The 18,600-nt window shown below is 37.7% G+C and overlaps 1 protein-coding gene across 1 annotated transcript; it reads left to right on the top strand.

The window, feature by feature from the left end:
- Positions 1–339: 339 nt before the first annotated feature.
- Positions 340–13,859, top strand: LOC144055373 (G-protein coupled receptor 83-like). Its single transcript, XM_077571288.1, has 4 exons — positions 340–669; positions 4,415–4,540; positions 8,351–8,484; positions 13,139–13,859. Exons 1-4 carry the CDS (start codon positions 340–342, stop codon positions 13,854–13,856), a joined length of 1,308 nt encoding a protein of 435 aa, XP_077427414.1. The 3' UTR covers positions 13,857–13,859.
- The last annotated feature ends 4,741 nt before the right edge of the window (positions 13,860–18,600 follow it).

Raw genomic sequence — 18,600 nt, forward strand, 5'->3', positions numbered from 1 at the left:
ATATAAAAGTACTTCCCTACTTAAGGCATGGAAGTTGTGGTCGGAGCGAGCATTACACCCGAGGCGGGGGCGAGCGCGCGCACATGCTGCAGTTGCTGAAAAGCAACAACATTGCGTCTCGCAACTTGTTGCGCGCTCCACCTTCCGCGCAAGTCATCATTTGAGAGGCATACAGTGGACACCTTTACACAGTCAGAGGAGTCAAGCGACAAGAGCTGCTTGGTCAAAATGAAGTCTGGGTTTGTGTGCTTGACCGCAATAGTGTTCTGCATGGCCACGAGCCCCACAGCAGCATCGGCACTCACCAAAGTCAACCACAGCTCACCGGAGGCCAGCGGGATGCTCTCTTTGGCCAAACTTATGGCGAACATGTCAGGGAAGTTGGGTAACAGGACTTCGCCTTATTTGCTGCTGGACTTTGACGAAGGCATGCTGGAGGACTGGCGCTCCTTGGCCATTGGCGACGGGAGGCGCGGCGGGGAGTCGGGTGTCAAGGCGCTCCTGGTGGCCGCGTACTCCGTCATCATCGTCATCTCCCTGTTTGGAAATACGCTGGTGTGCCACGTGATCGTGAAAAACAAACGCAGCCAGTCCGCCACCAGTGTGTTCATTATGAACCTGGCTGTGGCCGATGTGTTCATCACTGTGCTCAACACCCCTTTCACGCTGGTAAGTGCACGCTCGCCCCACTCCTATAACGGGATACATTCCAACTAAAATGAGACGGACCCACATGGGAATTCCGTCTTAATAATAATAATAATTATAACTAGAAAATGCCATTTCTGGAGAAATTGTGTGTGAAGGCTGAATGAAAACCTGTGGAATATGTGGAAGATGAAAAATGTAGAATTAAATGTGAAATGTAGAATCTCCCATTAAGAATGAGTGGGGAAAAGTAGGGTACAAAATGGGGAATTGTGGGTAAGGCGTGAATCCTGAGAATGAAAAAAATAAAAGTGCCCATGGCGTAAATATTAGGAATAGTTTAAAATTGGAACAGAGTGAATGGGATGAAAAATGTGGAAGTAAATGTGAAATGTAGAATCGCCCATTAAGAATGAGTGGAGAAAAGTAGGGTACAAAATGGGGAATTGTGGGTAAGGCATGAATTTTGGTATTGAAAGAAATGGAAGCGCTCATGGCGTGAATTGGTGGAATATATTGAAGTTGGAACGAAATAAATGGGATGAAAAATGTGGAAGTAAATGTGAAATATAGACTCTCCCATTAAGAACGAATGGGGAAAATAGGGTACAAAATCGGGAATTGTGGGTAAGGCGTAAATATTTGGAATAAGAAAAATACACCCTAGAATGGCGTGAATTTTTGGAATATGTTAAAACTGGAATGAGGAGAATCGGATGAATTATGTGGAAGTAGATAGATGCCGAAAAAGTGGGACGTTTGAAGTATAGGAATAACATATGGCCACAGCCATCACACAATTATATATATTCTGACCGGCGTTTATTATTATTATTATTATTATTATTATTATTATTATTATTATTATTATTATTATTATTATTATTATTATTATGTGTCCCTCGTGTTTTACAATACACATAATATGAATATCTTAAGGAAATATATGTGCAGCCAGCCCACTACTTTATAAATACAGGTCGACCTGGACACGAAAGTCACAACAAGCCCCCAACCGCCGCGACCACCGGCCGCCACTTGCGAGGAGAACACACACGGCTGAGGTCTGGCGCCTGGCGGAGTGACTTGCCCAAGTCAGCGTCAAACACAAACTCAGAGCAATGTGTGACCAACTGACCGCTTATGCTTCTTCGGATTGTCGCTTTGTGACCAATTAATTATAAGCAACGCTATAGCAGCCAATTAACTACAAACACTAGCGCACGAGCTCGTCAATCCACAGGAGCGCATGAGCCGCACCAGCCCCTCGCCACTGGCGGAGCCGGAGGGGATGCCGGAGTGGCACGTGCCCCTGCTCAAATGAGATTGGACCCCGCAGGTGCCAAATGATTGACATAACACGGCACGTCTTGCCGGTGCAGCCTTTCATTTTTTTTTTTTTTAATCAGATGCCTACTAATTGCTATGTCCCCCTTGCACAGTAGGTGCCGCTATGTACCACAATATGTTGTAATCCCCCTCAATAGAAGTCTGAAGAAGAAGAATCTCCCGAGTCCCATCCAGTAACTTCAAATCAGTGCATCAAGATGACACGTTTTTGGCAATGTCATGTTGGTTTCCCCGTGAGATGTGAGTGACTTTTTAAAATATTTTATATTCAGATAGATTGTTTTGAACGGACATCAATAAGTTAAAGTTGTTTTGCACAAGCTGAATGACAAACGAAGTGAAACAGGAAATACAAGTACGGAGCGGCCTTCCAAATTAAAAGCATAGATTTGAAAATAAGAGATTTAAACATCACACACAAAACAGCTTGAATAATACAGTTTAGCGCTTACTCACTTAGTATATATGCCCTAACGTTTTTAGTCTGGAAGTGGGGGGTTTAATAGCAATATTTAATAACATTATTAATAAATAATAACATTAGTAACATTATGTGGTTGTAAATAAAATGCTAGGAGTAACAAAATTTCTTTTTTTTCATAGGGTGTGTGGAAAATGAAACAAGAAAATATGACTTGTTCCTTACTTAAACGAAACAAATTTCAAATTTCATTCACGTCAAACACTGGTAATTGTTTATTTTTCAAATATTGTACATTTTGTCCAGCACATTGTGGGCAAAAATCTCCTGTGTGCTATAATCCATCCATGCACAATATGTATGTATGTCTCTCTCTCTCTCACACACACAAAAACAATCAATCTTTTGGAATGTTCGAAGTTTTTAATTTGGCCTCTCAGCATGATTTAAATGCTTTGATGAAACCCCCAGTGCTATCACATTTAATCAAAAAATACATCTCAACAGCCTTTCTTTCTTTCTTTTTGCAACAGGGCATCACGTTTTGACAGAAAATATTAGAGAGGAAAAAGAATGACCTGCAAAAACACGACCACCGTAGCGGGAATCGAACCTTGGTTAGGGACCTTTTTCTCAGCCCATTGCGCGGGTGCATTACCACTAAACCAACCTCTGCATTTCAAAGTGTTCAAGAGGATGTTGACATTTTATCATACAAAGTATACTTAGGTTGGATTTATTTCAGATTCAAGACATTTTAATATAGTGCAATGGTCGGATTTTATTTAATTTTAGAAAAGGCAATGGCTGAAACAATTTGGAGGCGTAATGGAACGCGAAAGGCAACTGTCACGTGACATCCTGATTCTGAGACAGATTTAGGAACGCGATTCGAATCACGTTCCGCCTGGGTTCCGGTACGTACCAAAACGCGGTTTCGATTTTTCCATCACTATTAGTCGTCCTCATCACAGTCAAGCCAGCCTCCTCTCGTCCAGTCAAGTCTTGGCGACCAGTCCTCTCCCAGTCATGGCGTCCAATCCAGTTACTGCCCGTCCAGTCTTGTTCCGTCCAGTCCTTGTCCACTCACCTTACTTGCTATGTTTTAATCAAGTACCTGTTTTGTATAAAGACATAATTGCATAAACACAATAAACATGATTATTAAAGAATGAACCGGTTTTGTAAAGTCTTATTAGTGCAAACATTTTCATATTTGATTGCTGGATGTGCGCATTGAAGGCCAACAATGGCCGAGAGCTCGAGTCGGTTAGTTTGCCTACTGCATTTTGTGTTTGTATGATCTTGATTGAAAGTGCAATGCAACTGGAGCTCTCCTTGCCTACAAGCGCATTACAGTACTTTAAATGCACTTTTTTTTCCCACCTCATTCAAGGTTAATCCGAATGCAATATTTAAATGGAAAAAGCAGAGACGTGGTCACGGTATGCAGGAGAGGCAGAGCCTCCCTGTCTTGTACCCTGCAAGAAAAAACAACAACGAATGATGACATTAAATTATATTTTAATTCTGTGGTCTGTGCTTTACAATGATTTCATCATTAAAATAGCTCCATTTTTATGTTTCCTCTTGAAATGCATGGCAAGAGTAGCTGGGAGTGTCAGATGAGATGAATCACGACTCCCTTCGTGCTTCAAGGCATTTATAGGCTCATAATCTCACACAAGAGTCAATAATGTTTCTCATCACAGTGCCAATGATATATATGTTTTATCACACATGCACATGCTGACATTATTATATAAGCCCCTATATATTTGTTATTAATGCGTGTGAGGTAGACTCTTTTGCATCGACCACAAAGTCCCCCCCCCCCCCCCCCCAGGTTACCGTGGCTGCTGGAAAAGCAATGTAAACTTAGCGTAGTGCATCTCAGCTCCACATTTACCGATGAAAATTAATTTACTACTTTCAAGGGCAACTTTAAGTTTATCAGTTTGTGTGTGTGTGTGTGTGTGTGTGTGTGTCTCACAGGTACGCTTTGTAAACAGCACGTGGGTTTTTGGAAGGACCATGTGTCACATCAGTCGCTTTGTGCAGTACTGCTCCCTGCACGTGTCAACGCTCACTCTCACTGCTATCGCCCTGGACCGACGACAGGTTGGTGAGCGCGAGCTGGACCAGGTCAACTCATTAACATAAACCAGTGACATGGCATTTCATAGTGCTCACTATTATATTCTTCTTTTTTTTCATGGAATAATGGAATGCTGTTTTTTTTGGGGGGGGGGGGGGCATTTTGTGTATACTAATTTTGTCATTTCTATTGAGAACAGACATAAAATTGGTTTGGAATTTTGTGCAGTTCTCCTCACATGTGATTTTTAAATTTAAATTGAAATTGAATTTAATTTGAAATAATATTGTAACCTTGGGTCCTAAAGATGTTATTATTTTCTAGTGTTGTTCTGATACCGTTTTTTTGGCCCCCGATACCAATTCCGATACCTGGGTTGTTGTTTTTTTCCAACATGAAAAAGCTGTCCTGCCATTGGTTCAGAGCATTCAAGGGCCAATAGGATATCCTCGCTTGGCATGCAGTGAACACGTCACACATCAGTGAATGTTGTGCACAAGTAAAACACAAGATGCTGCATCCAAAGTCCTAAATTTGCGTCGGAAATAACAGTATCGGCACGTTACTTGTTAGTACTTGCTGATGCCGATACCACTGTTTTTATGCAGTATCGGGGCCTCTGCCGATACCGGTGTCGGAACAACACAATTATATTAAAAAAAAAAAAAAAATGTTATGTTTACCCCATACTCATGTTCTCTAATTAGTTTTCTTTTGTAATTTACAAAAGAACATGCTTCACTGAAAAACGCAGCTTTTCAATTTGCGCTATTAATCAAATGAGGTCTAAGATAGCGGATCTAAATTAATGTGTTTAATTGCAGATAAAATTGCATTTTTGATTGCAATGAGCCACTGCGCTTTTAAAACCCAGCAAGGAACTAAACCCATTTTACGTTGCCACACACTGTTTGTATAACTTTCAGTTGCTGCAAATGAATTAAGATGTGATGAAACGTTCCTTAAAACATAGCTTGTGCACTTGATAATAGTTTTATGATGGCATCAGTTTGCCCATGACGCTGATTATTCCTATTGTTATTCTTCTATGGTAACCTTTTAAAATTGGGACAAATTGGAACGGATACTTTTTTTGGGGGTCCAATCAAATTTCACCTTCGATGTGTTGCCATAAAAATACTATCACACAAATATACAGACACGTCTTTTTTTCTAATCTATCAGATTTTAGATCTCCGAAATCACAAATCATCCGTGACGTCGGCATTTTTCCCTCTTCTGACTGGTTCAACTGTCTTTATCCCTTTCAGTTTGAACAGCACACCAAAGATTGATTTACAGGAAAGGACAATGTCGGAAATGATTACAATTTTATATTCCTTTTCAAGGCAAGGACTTTTTGTGGCTTGTTTCAACCTGGAAATTGATTTTTTTTTTTAATCCCTTTCAGAGCAGTATATGAGAGAAATATCAATTGGCCATGATTGCAATTTAAAATCCCTATTCAAGGCGCACTTTTCAAAGAGAGAAAAAAAAAACGGTACTTAATGTGGCTAGGCCAATCAACAGTCATTGCTGGCTGGCTGGAAATGGATTTTTTGGATCACTTTCAGGGCAGCGTGTATGAGAAAGGAACAGTTAGCTTAAACAGACTAGCATTAGCGAAAGAAAGGAGGTCTGCTGCGTCTCTGTTGACTTAGATGTATGTTCTTGAAAGCTTATATAGCGTGTTTGTACATTATTTTCGCAATCATGTGGTTTGACGGTGATAAAGTTAGGTGTCATCGATCTGGCCATATACCGTCTTCGTGATCGCCTTGGCAGTATTTCAAACGTAGACATGCGAAAATGTTTGAGGTCAAGTCTCATGAATACTAAATCAAAGTCAAGTTGAGTCTTTCGTAAGCAAACGCTCGTTTACCTGCCGCTTGAGTAGAAGCACATGTGACTATAAAGCCTGGCTGGGTTTTACTTTCTAGATCTGGATTTCAGACCTGGGTTCGAAAGTTACAAAAGCTAGCCAAAATTTGGTATTTTCAAATTTCAACTTTGTACTGCTGAAAATGTCTCAAAATGAGTCAAGTATAATAAAAAAAAAAGCAAAGATTAGTCTATCTACTCTTCAGAAAAGTAAATCCAAAGGTGGTCTAGAGGCACCAAATTTTATGTACTACTATATAGCTAACCAGCTACAATACGTATATCGTTCTATGGGCACAACCCAACAGAGACACTAACTGTTGGCTGGAACTAGAACAGAAGGATTGTAATAACCTCAGACTTCGAGATTTACTCTTTATTACAACATCGATTAAGCGACATAATTGTTTTAAAAACCCAATGATTTCCGCCACCGTGACTGCCTGGTGGAAGGCACTAGAATTGACAAAAGCCCAAGTGGAGCCCTGTGGGCTCTCTCCCCTATGGCATAACCCCGACTTTCAACTTAACAACCAACCGTTTTATTTAGGTGTGTGGGAGCAGAAAGGAATTACATTACATTATTATCTCCACCATCTCTTCTCAGATAATATGTTTATATCATATACATCCATGCTCCAAAAATACAAAATAAAAAACTGAAATTTTTTACATTAGCTACAAGTTAAAAATATGATAAAGAAAAAAATTCCAACACTTCGGGGTACGCTCCAACCGCCTGTTTTAGCTAAAGATATTAACAAGCTTTCTCCGACAACAACAAAAAAACTTTCAAAAATATATAAGTTACTTTCATATACTGATAAAATGTCTTTACCCATCTCAAAATGGGAGACAGACTTGTCTATAGCACCGGAATCTGACTTTTGGATTCAAGTTTGTGAAAACGCATTTAAAATGACAAAACACACAAATTTACAACTTATCCAATATAAAATTATTCACAGAACATACATTACTCAATATATGATGAAGAAAATGGGACTCTCAGACTCCGACATTTGTCTCCAATGTTTACAAAACACTACAGACACTTATGTTCATGCTTTATGGTTATGTACTCCGGTTATGTATTTCTGGACTAAAGTCTTAGAGAAACTTTCCGCTATTTTGGACTGTAGGATACCTTTATCTCCAAACTTGTGTTTGCTAGGTGACCTAACAACAACTGATACCACATAAACAATTTCAATCTACACTTGTAGCCCTTACTATCGCTAAAAAAACAATTCTTGTTAACTGGAAAAATAAACAAACTCTGAATATCGACCAATGGTCTAACCTCCTCATAAATCACATTTTAATGGAAAAAATATCTGCCTCAAATAAAAACCAAATATCAAAATTTATAGAAACATGGTCTACGTATATAGAATTTTTTAACCTAATTCTGGTTACTTAATTCTGTCTGTTAGCGAGAGCCACCACATCGTGATAACTTACATTGATGTTTCTGCATTTGGCAATTTATTATTATATTATATTATTAGTATGGGATTTTTTTTGAATAGGTTTTAGGTGAACTGATGAATACACACACGCTCGCACGCACGCACACACACACACACACACGCACATACACATACTCACCCACATACAAAAAAAATATATATATATATATATATATGTATAAAAAAATATATTTTTTTTTTATTATTATTTAAAAAAAAAGAAAGAAAAAAAGGAGAGCAATGATGATGTCAAATCGAGTCAAGTATCCCTTTAAGTGAGATCTGAACCCTTTGGAGAAAAATATGACCACAGAAAATCTCAACTAAAGGAGAAGGGCAGCAGGCTGCATTGCTGAGATTCATCATGACATCAAGTGGCGCATATTTCTCAAAGATCTTCATCTGTGTAAGACACACACATGAAGAAAGTATGATGCTATACATTTAATGAAGCGATCCATGTGTGTGACCCCTCCACAGGTGATTTTACATCCTCTCAGACCCCGCATGTCGTCCACTCAGGGCAGTGTTTGGGTGGCTGTAATCTGGATAATGGCCAGCTGTTTCTCCCTCCCACACGCCATCTACCAGAAACTCTTCACTTTCAGGTTCAGGTAAAGAAAGACACACTCACAGAGACAAGTCACAAATGATGCTTCATCTATGATTCATCTTTATCACATTGATACAATAATAGTAGCATGCCCTTTTGGTCACCATGGCAACGGAGAGGTTATTGACTGAAATATCAGTTTATGTTATGATTGTGGCATGATCACAAATATGCATTAGAAGATTAATGGGGAATAAAAAGGTGCGATACCAACAATATTGTACAGTCAAGTTTAAAAAACACTCCATTTCGGATTATAAAAATTATTTATTTTTTTTACATAAGAAACAAAGAAAAAAGTCTGTTCCAGGGGAATATTTTTTTTTTTTTAATTAAAGGCATAGACAATGTGTTGTGTAAATTATTATTATTATTATTATTATTATTATTATTATAACAGTCTCGAGTGTAAATGTGTAATAAAATGGTGGTGGGTACGTCACATTGCAAACGTGTGGAACACAAAACACTGCAACCTTTGTTACTGTAACAGGACATTATTTCGTCATTGTTCTTTGTAAATATATTTGTGCTCTTTTTTTGTGTGTGGGGAGGGCAGCAAATTTATGGCCGTTGCACCTTTTGTTTCTCTATTTGATGCAATAAAATACAGGTTCATGCAATAAATTTGAAACTTGCCCCAAAGTTAATATATTTCAGTTGTTCTTTCAAAAGGCTAAATTCATATATTTGATAAATTAATTAAAGAGCCTGTAAAGTAATTTTTTTTGGTCTCTTGGAGTTTAGAAGATTCCAGGTGACACGAGCGATATAATAACACACAGCTTGAGCTGCATGGTTCAGGGAGTAGATTGACAGTCTCCCAACCTGAAGTTGTGGGTAGGTTCCTCGACCCTTGAGTGACTTTTATTTTAATTCATTTTTTTTCTTTTTCTTCCAAGTGTAAATTTTACTCTATTTAAAGTGGGGCCAAATAGACTCAGTTTAAAGCAGGGTTATTATAGTTTTGGAATTTTCATTTAAGTTAGTTTTTATTTTGTTTTGAGTTTAGTTTTTTTTTAAATTGAGTTAGTTTTAATTAGTTTTCAGTGTGGTTCTGTTCGCTTTTTACTAGTTTGAGTTATTTAAAAAATGATTAGTTTTAGTTTAGTTGTAGTTAGTTTCAGTATTCGTTTTCTTTTCTTTTTTAAAAATTTGTATTACCATCTGAAGGTGATTTTCTATTGGCTGCTGCTACTGCTAGATGACGTCACTACTGTGTGCCACACTTTCAAACGTCCTTATTCCGGTTAAATAAATGTGTTTAAAATTACATTAAAAATCATCCCCAAAGACTCATGCATTAAATTAATCACCACAGACGAAAATGAAGGACATTTTCGCTATAATCATAGTTCGTTTTGTAAACATAAAATGTAGTTTCAGTTAGTTTTTGTTTTTTTAAAAAGCATTCATTTTATTTTGTTATTAATTTTTTAATTTTTATTTTACTTTTTCCGTTAACTAAAATAAACCTTGGTTTCGAGTGAAATTTACTCTACAGAATTTACGGTGTAGGTAAATGAGTAAGTCCAAAAATAGTGCTTTGAAGGCCTTGTAAGGTTGAAAAGCATTATATAAAAGAACACAACCAAGTTGAATCGAATTGGCTCCTCTCATTCATTCCCTTTGAATTCAGCACAGGTGAGGCATGAGATCTACAACGTGGCGGAAGCATAATAGAGTCCATGCAGGAGATTGCCACATGTAAAGTACATTTTTAAAGGAACTGCAGGGAAGTTGGCCGCTCTAAAGTGGGCACTTGGAGATCCCTTTTATGCGTCTTTGTGTTCATTCTAATTTGGAAGTTCTTCTCTATGTTGAGTCAAATTCACAAGGTATTTTATTTTCATTTTATAGGAAGCGTATTGCTGCCACACCAAGAAAAACAAGAAAACAAGAGCCACATCACGTTTTATTATGATAAATATTATGTAAAAACGTGAAACTTATCATGTAAAAACGTGAAAATTCTCTTGTAAAAATGTAAAATTTATGTAAAAATGTGAAATTTATGTAAAAATGTGAAAATTATGTAAAAATGTTAAACTTATGTAAAAACATAAGTAGCAGACAACAGCTGAACTGCAACTGCTAAACAGCAGAGGAACGCCCCCCCCAAACAGACCCAGTAGTAATCTTTGGCTTGTTTTATGTTGTGTTTTTAAAAAAAAGTAGATTTCAACCCGCCCTTAGCTTGAAACCCGTGAGATTGATTTGGTTGGTTAGTGTTATTTTCATGAACAGCATCCTGTTACGTGATTGATTGCGTCATGGACATTGGCTCCCGCACTCAATGCTGAAATGCGTCCTTGTGTGTCTTAAAAGGCACTATAAATATCATGTTTTATTATTACATAAAAGCAGATCCATTACTCCAAAAATGAGAGAAAATGAAGGTTTTTCCTCATTCTCTAAAATGAATGACTATTGAGAAGGTTGTTGTTTTGCTGTTGAAGTGGGCATAAGGACATTCCCCTAAAAAAAGCAACCTTAAGTTCACCATTTCAGGCCTAATGTCCCAATTGTCACACCAAGACATGGACGCATATCCAGTGGCGATGCAAGGGTCCCCAGGGGCCCCAAGCAAGAAGGAATTGGGGGCCCTGGCAGATGGGATGTGGGTGGAGGGTCGGCACGGGGCACGACAGACAAGCATTCGTCAGATGCATGTTGTTAAATTTTAAAATTGCACATCTGCAGCATAAAGAATCAACTTTTTTTTGGGTTTAGTTTATTTGTACGCTGGCACATTAGGGCCACGTATAAATATTTAATTTTTTTAAAGGGCGGGGGCAATATTCTGACAAAAAAACTTTTCCACTTTATATAGTGGCAAATTTGCAAGTTCTTTAAGTGGCAAATTTGTGACTTTATAAAATGGCAGATTTGGAGAAAAAAACTCACTGTTTGTGCCAATACTTTTCATTTCATTTCACTTTACATTTGTTTCCAGAATTATTATTTACACATTTATACATTTTGGTATTTTTTTTGTACAAGTAGCTAAGTTGATGTGTCGAATCCGCTCTCTCTCTGCTCTCCGTCATTCACTTGCATTTACCTAAACTATGCTAGCATCTGATTGGTTAGTGTTAGTCAGCTGATAGGGGATCAGGAAGTGTTGTCGCTCTAGCTGCGGTGAATGACGAGTAAAGTTTAAATTTAAGAATGAATCCGTTTCCATCCTACCTTTTCATTTTCTAAACAGTGTCCCATTAACCACCTACGAATCCTCACATGATTAGATTATAGCTACGCTATGTGTATTTCTCGTTTCTGAGTTTTTTTCTCGGAATATTGCCAATGCCCTCTAAAAAATATATGGCCCTAATACGCCGTCGTATATTTGAGCATGGCACATTTAAGACAAACATTTATACACAGTAATGAGTACAGCGTGTACATTTTCTCACTGAGCATTATAAGCAACATAAGAAACGTCAATCATGAACATCGATTGAAGGTTATGAAACAAAACGCTGTAAAAAAAACAAAATACAAACGGAAATAAAAGTCCTCAGGTCATACCACATATTGTTCCAAATGTAATGCCACCTAATATTCAGTCTAATATGTTTCTTTAGCATATTTGTTAAAAATACCTATCATGTATCATTTTAAAAATTGGTATATATTAGCAACACACTTGAGATCATTATTTAGACCATTCCATAAATGAACACCTTTTGGAGTGATACAATGGCTCTTCGGGTTCATACGAACACACTGTACCTTAAAATTAAATGCTCCCCTTAGAATAGATTTAGCCTCTCTGTAAGTAAACAACCTTGTATTTTACTTCATATATATCTGCATCATATAATATGAATAGAGGTTTGAGTTTTACTAGAACGTCAAGCTTTAATAAATTAGATTCTAGGAACAGTGCGTTTGTTTGGGCCCTGTATCTGACATTGTGCATAATCCTAACCGCTTTCTTCTGTAGTCTAAATAGCATTTCCAAGTAGTTTTTTTTTTTTTTTTTTTTTAAATATTTCCTCAAACCTCAAGACAATAGTTTAAATATGGAAGAATAAGTGAGCAATAAAGTATGTGGAGAGATTTTTCATCAAGCAGGTACCTACATTTACTCATGATAGCAATATTTTTTGCTTATTTTGAACAAATACTAAATTAATTGTGCTTCATTCCAATGACTTGTTGAAACAAAATAAAAACAGTAATACAATAATAAAGTGCACACACATTTATTTAAACTAACAACATTTGGAACCAAAGTCAAGTCAATTAAATGCATTCAATATTAAAGTGACTAAACTGTGCAAAAGTCAAAACTTGGTTGATTCAACATGGATTGATATTGAAGATTACAGCCGGTTTCATGTTCTTGGCCAAATAAATACAAATGTGAATAAAAGAAATAAAAAAATAAAATAAATAAAAATACTAATAATAAATAAAAAAATAATAAAAAAATAAATATAAATAAAAAATAAATAAATACAAATGCGAATTCTCAGCCATGTAGATGTTATACAGTTGGCCCTATAATGGTTCGTTCTCAGAGATAACAAATTTCAAGACGTCTCACTTCACCTGCGTGAAGATGACCTCCTGATTTATTTCTTTTTCTTTTAACCCGGACAGTTGAGATGAGTCAATGCCATCGTAATCTCCTTTCTCCTCCCCAGCCAGGAAAAGGAGCGCAGCCTGTGCGTCCCCGACTTCCCCGAGCCGTCGGACGTCTACTGGAAGTACATTGACCTCCTCACCTTCATACTCCTTTACATGCTGCCCCTCGTTATCATCACAGCGTCCTACACCACCGTGGCCCACTGGCTGTGGCACCACAACGCCATCGGCGACGCCACCACGGCTCAGCACGCCACGCAGAAGAGGAAGCGGCGGCGTACGCTCGCCATGCTGCTGGTGGTGGTGGTGGTGTTCGCCATCTGCTGGTTCCCGCTCAACTGCTACGTGGTGCTCCTGTCCAGCCACGCCATCCACTCGTCCAACGTTCTTTTCTTCTGCTTTCACTGGCTGGCCATGAGCTCCACCTGCTACAACCCGTTCATCTACTGCTGCCTCAACCCCACCTTCCGCCAGGAGCTACGCCTTCTCCTCAGCGTGTGCAGAAGGAGCCGGAGAGTGGCGGTGGAACTGGAGCTGGAGCGCCAACCGGCCGCCGCGTGCCCTCCGTGCCGCAGGGCCGCCTGGCAAGACGACAACGGGCCGCCGGGGCCGAGGCAAGCTTTGCCACAGCCCAGCCAACCGTCCTTACGTAAGAGCCAGACTTTATCCAACGACTCGCCTCATCTCAAGGACACGCACTCTCTTTTCACCGCCAGACGGGCGCTCACATGGAGGACTGATATCCTGTCTGTCGAGCCCATTGTGGCTGTGAGCTGATTAAACGCGGACCAAAAAGTAATTGGGATTACTGCATTGTGTTCCAAAAATGATTCAAGAGTCAACTTGTCCGCTACTTTAGTTTTGTTGCAGCATCACATTATCTCATATCTTAAAACGAGGAAAAAGAGTTTAGTATTTGCTGTTTTTCCATGAAGCTCTACTCCATTACCCGAAACCTCTTGGCAGGCTATCGTTACTTAGCAACGTTTCAACACTATTCAACACATATGGCTGCTTCCCCAACCTATTCATCGATGATTCAAATTCTCTGCTATTCAACTGATAATGTGAAAGAGGAGTTCATGCAAATTATTTGCGACAACTCACAATGTGATGCCGTACAGACCTTCTTTTTTTTTTTTTTTTTTTTTTTAAGCATTATCTGTGTTTCCATAGCATCGTCGCCACTCAGGTGGAGCCCATTCGAGCTAACTTTGGGCGCTTACATCAGTGTTTCCCAACCTTTTATTAAGCCAAAGCTCAAAAAGTCTCACGGTACATAATTTAGCAAAAATGTCACAAGAATGGAGGTTGTAGGTTAATGATATACATTCTGCCATCCAGTGTTAATTGTTCTGCCTGTCACAATATTTCACTGCCACGGAGAGATGAACAAGAATACATTATTTTTTAGAGCTGCAGAGATGCTTACTCCGTTACATTTACTTGAGTAGCTTTTTGAATTTTTTTTTTACTTCTAAGAGTAGTTTTACCACACAAAATTTGTACTTTTACTTGAGTAGATGTGTGAAGAAGGAACGCTACTCTTGCTCCGCTATATTGGGCTATGTTAAAAAATGTTAAACTAATAGAAATAGTTCAAATGAATTTTTGACGTCAATGGCAGTGAATGAATAAAAAAAAGGAAACCAAGTGTGCATATTGATTACCTTTGGCTACAAAAAGATGTCTGCCGTTAAACTACCTCGACATGTGTTGCTTTTTTTTTTTAATCTCCACCGACATCAAAAACTGCTTTTGTGCTTCAGCTGTGATGTCTTTTGCTTTAAAAGCAGCCATATACTCCGGAGCACAACTTTAAAACTGTTGGAACCTTTTCTTCTTTTTATTCACCTTTAGGCTATCTCAAATCAAAGCAGTCATTTTTTGACTTGACATTGTTTAAACATGAACAGATGATTTCATTTTCCTATTGCACTTATCATTGAGTGGAGCACGTAGAAGCAGACAACGTTCATACTCACACCATTGACGAATGAGAACTCAACACGGTAACTCGGTATCGATCTGTAATTATGTCTGTCTGTCTGTCTGTCTGTCTAAAATACAGGCGTGATCAATCGTGGTTGTCTAGGCCAACAATGCAAAACTACTTTGACACTTTTTTTTTTTAAATATATTTTAAATAAATTTTCTTAAAAACTTCTTGGGTGGTGGCCAATTTACTTGGGTGGCCCGCCCAAGTATTAACATGGTGTGAGAAACACTGTGTTGATGTATATAAACAACAATTTTGTGATGTGTCAGCGACTGATTGAAATTCTTAACAAGTACTGATGCATATTGTTCACTTATTATATTCCTCTAAAGATTGACTGATGCTGGTCAAACAAAAGACGATAAGGTGGCGAGCTAGACTAGTTGCCAATTCATCACAGGGCACATATAGACAAACAACGATGCCCTTTATAAACCGCCCTGTAGACATGAAGTCATAAGTAGCTGATGTTTATTAACTCATTCACTGCCATTGACGGCTATAGACGTTAAAAATTCTTTTTAACTATTTCTATTAGTTTAACATTTTCCCCCACTTTTGTTAACAAGAGTATGAAAACCTAGGGGGAAAAAATATTGTACATTTAGACCAGATATAACATTTGCGATTAATCATAAATTAACTATTGAAGTCATGCAATTAATTACAATTTAAAAAATGTAATCGCCTGATGCCCTAATTTTTAATAATCTTTTCTTTTTTGAAAAAAGATGATTTAAAATAATCTAGTTTTGAAAAAAAAAGATTATTTAAAAAAGAAAAGAAAAGATTATTAAAAAGTAGGTCGTCAGGCAATAATTTTTTAAAAAACTTAATTAATCACATGACTTCAATAGTTAACTCATGATTAATCACACATTTTATATCTGTTCGAAATGTACAATAAAAACTTTTTCTAGGTTTTCATATTCTTGTTAACAAAAGTGGAAACAATTTTAAACTAATAGAAATAGTTAAAAATATTTTTTTACGTCTAAAGCCATCAATGGCAGTGAATGAGTTAAAGAGAGAAAGACATTAATGTATGCTTTCGATGTTGCCTTGTTGTCTATGAAGATAATCATCGTGCAATCTGTGTACTCACTTAGACAAAACAAAAAAAACAAAAGATCAAATTGCACATTAGCACCCTACACTAATTTTGAAGTATGTATACATCAACATAAATTTTAAGGTCTTTATATTCCTTATAGAGTTTTAAGGTTCAAGTCTGGCTCATTTGGTATTGGTACGCTTCAGTGGGAGGAAGGCGCCATCGTTGTCTTGTATGCTGTTTGATTTCGCCTCTTACCTGTTGAATTTGCTTTTTGTCCCTTCCAGAAGTACTTAAGGTTTTTTTGAGATATTAAGTACTTCTGTGGTTGTTTTTGTTAACCATGTTTATAGCTAGTTTTCTATTTCATTCCATATATACTGTATATACTGTATATACTGTATATATACATACATATATATTTATTAACCTGTACTTTCCTTCCACTGGAACCGTTCACCTTCTTTTGTTTTCACCAAGCGGACTTGTTTTTGCAACTACTGGATGTCATCACTGTTTTTCATTTGCACTACTTTTATTGTTGTACATCATGCTTGTGTGCTCTTTTGGTTAATAAAAAAAAAAAAAACGAAAATTACGTTATTTTCCTACTTTTGTCATTGGATCCTCAGTTAATTTGTATCTGGTCCCTAGTAACTAGTCGTGTTTTCAAAACCCTAACATTCCACATACATCCCACTATTCTATTTTAGGGTTTATCAATTGTAATGGTTAACTTTTTACATTTATGCATGATGGGCTAGGTTTCAGAAGTAGGGTGGTGTTTAGATTTATGGGTACAGCGTGCGCACACTTCATCGTGGGGACATCTCTTTGACATAATGCATTTCCTTGCCCTTTCCCATAACCCAACCATCAAAAATGATTGCCTACCCCCATTCCTTACCACAACCTCAACCATAACCCAATTCAAACCTAAACTCTAAAACCAAGTCTTGAACCTCAAAAAAGAGGTCTGAACTTGTGGGGACCACCAAAATGTCCCCACAATAATGACATCAGACGGCCGGCAGTTGCGCTAAATAACTTTGGACATGGATGATAAACACTGCTGCTACAACAGCAAATAAATACGCTTACCAGCACTTGTATGCTACTTCCTTGCTCACCTTTCGGTCCAGGTTAGCCGTTTTGTTGCGCTCGGGGTGACAACAGACAGAATGTTTAAGTTCAAAATTTTCAACTTTGGCCAACACGCGACTGTGCGGATTTTCATCACGAATGTGTGGATTTCGCTGCATCGCACCGCTCCAAACGCGTCCTCCGCGCAGGATCACGCACTTTCGTTCCGGTCCGCGCGAAGTACATTGACTACAATGCAAACGCACCGCCGAAACGCCTCCCCTCGATTTTGGTGTGAATGCAGCATTAGCGAGTCTGCAACAAGTCACTTGGAGTTCAGAGGTTAAAAAAAAAAAAAAAAAAAACTCAGAAAAACAGAACACCAGCTCTGTTTTTTGGAATATTTTTTTTTCCAGTTTTTAAAAATATATAATTTTTAAGAATATTTTTTATGACAGAAAAAAATATTCAGTAAAACATAAAAAAAAATCTGAAAAACAGAAGAAAAAAATATACTCGAAAAACAAAGCTCCCCAAAAAATTAGTCAGAAAAACAGTTGTTTTTTTTTCTTCTTCAAGGGAATGCAATACGGTTTCGTATGTGTGGGCCTCACAATGTCACCAATGTACAAAAGCACACACACACACATTGGGGACAAATAATCTGATAAACTGATCAAAAGTTCCTTTTAACACCATCCAACATGTAACATGGGTTAAAAGAGACAAATATTTAATGTTCCAAGGCTACAATACAACATATAGCTGATAAAATAGCAAAGCGAGTCACACAGCAAACCTAACAACATTGATCCTGAAGGGCTTAAGAAATACTCCATACTACACAAAATATCCGCAATCTTATAGAGTGGACAAGCAGTATAGACCATGGATAAATGAAAAACAACATCTCTTCTGTTTCAGTCTGTCCCAGCTGACTTTGATTGATCAACACTGTTAACATCCACCCATAAGACGTATTGACCACAGCTCACCAGCATTATTGCAGCACATCTACAGTAACAAGGTGACAAATGACAAAATATACATTCTAGCTAGCTAGTTAAATGATATTGTCATATTGAGTCACTATTCCTTGTTTGTGTTGCACACATTGTTGGTTAGAGAACAGAATGACATTGTATTAAGTATGCTTTTGTCTAACAGTAATTGTACTGAATACTCAATGTTGATTGACACTCAATTGTTTCCCATGGGGTTGCTTGCTGCAAGTTTCTGCATACAAAGCTCAATTTTAATTAGGTAGCTACTTGTGATCTCGACATGGGTTAAAAATGGCACCGTCTTCTTTCATTAAGAGACTATCGCAATTGTCTTTATATAAAGCAAAGATTGTTTACATCTGAAATGCGATGTTGGGATTC

Source organism: Vanacampus margaritifer, chromosome 7, assembly GCF_051991255.1.
Source record: "Vanacampus margaritifer isolate UIUO_Vmar chromosome 7, RoL_Vmar_1.0, whole genome shotgun sequence".
Classification (NCBI taxonomy): domain Eukaryota; kingdom Metazoa; phylum Chordata; class Actinopteri; order Syngnathiformes; family Syngnathidae; genus Vanacampus; species Vanacampus margaritifer.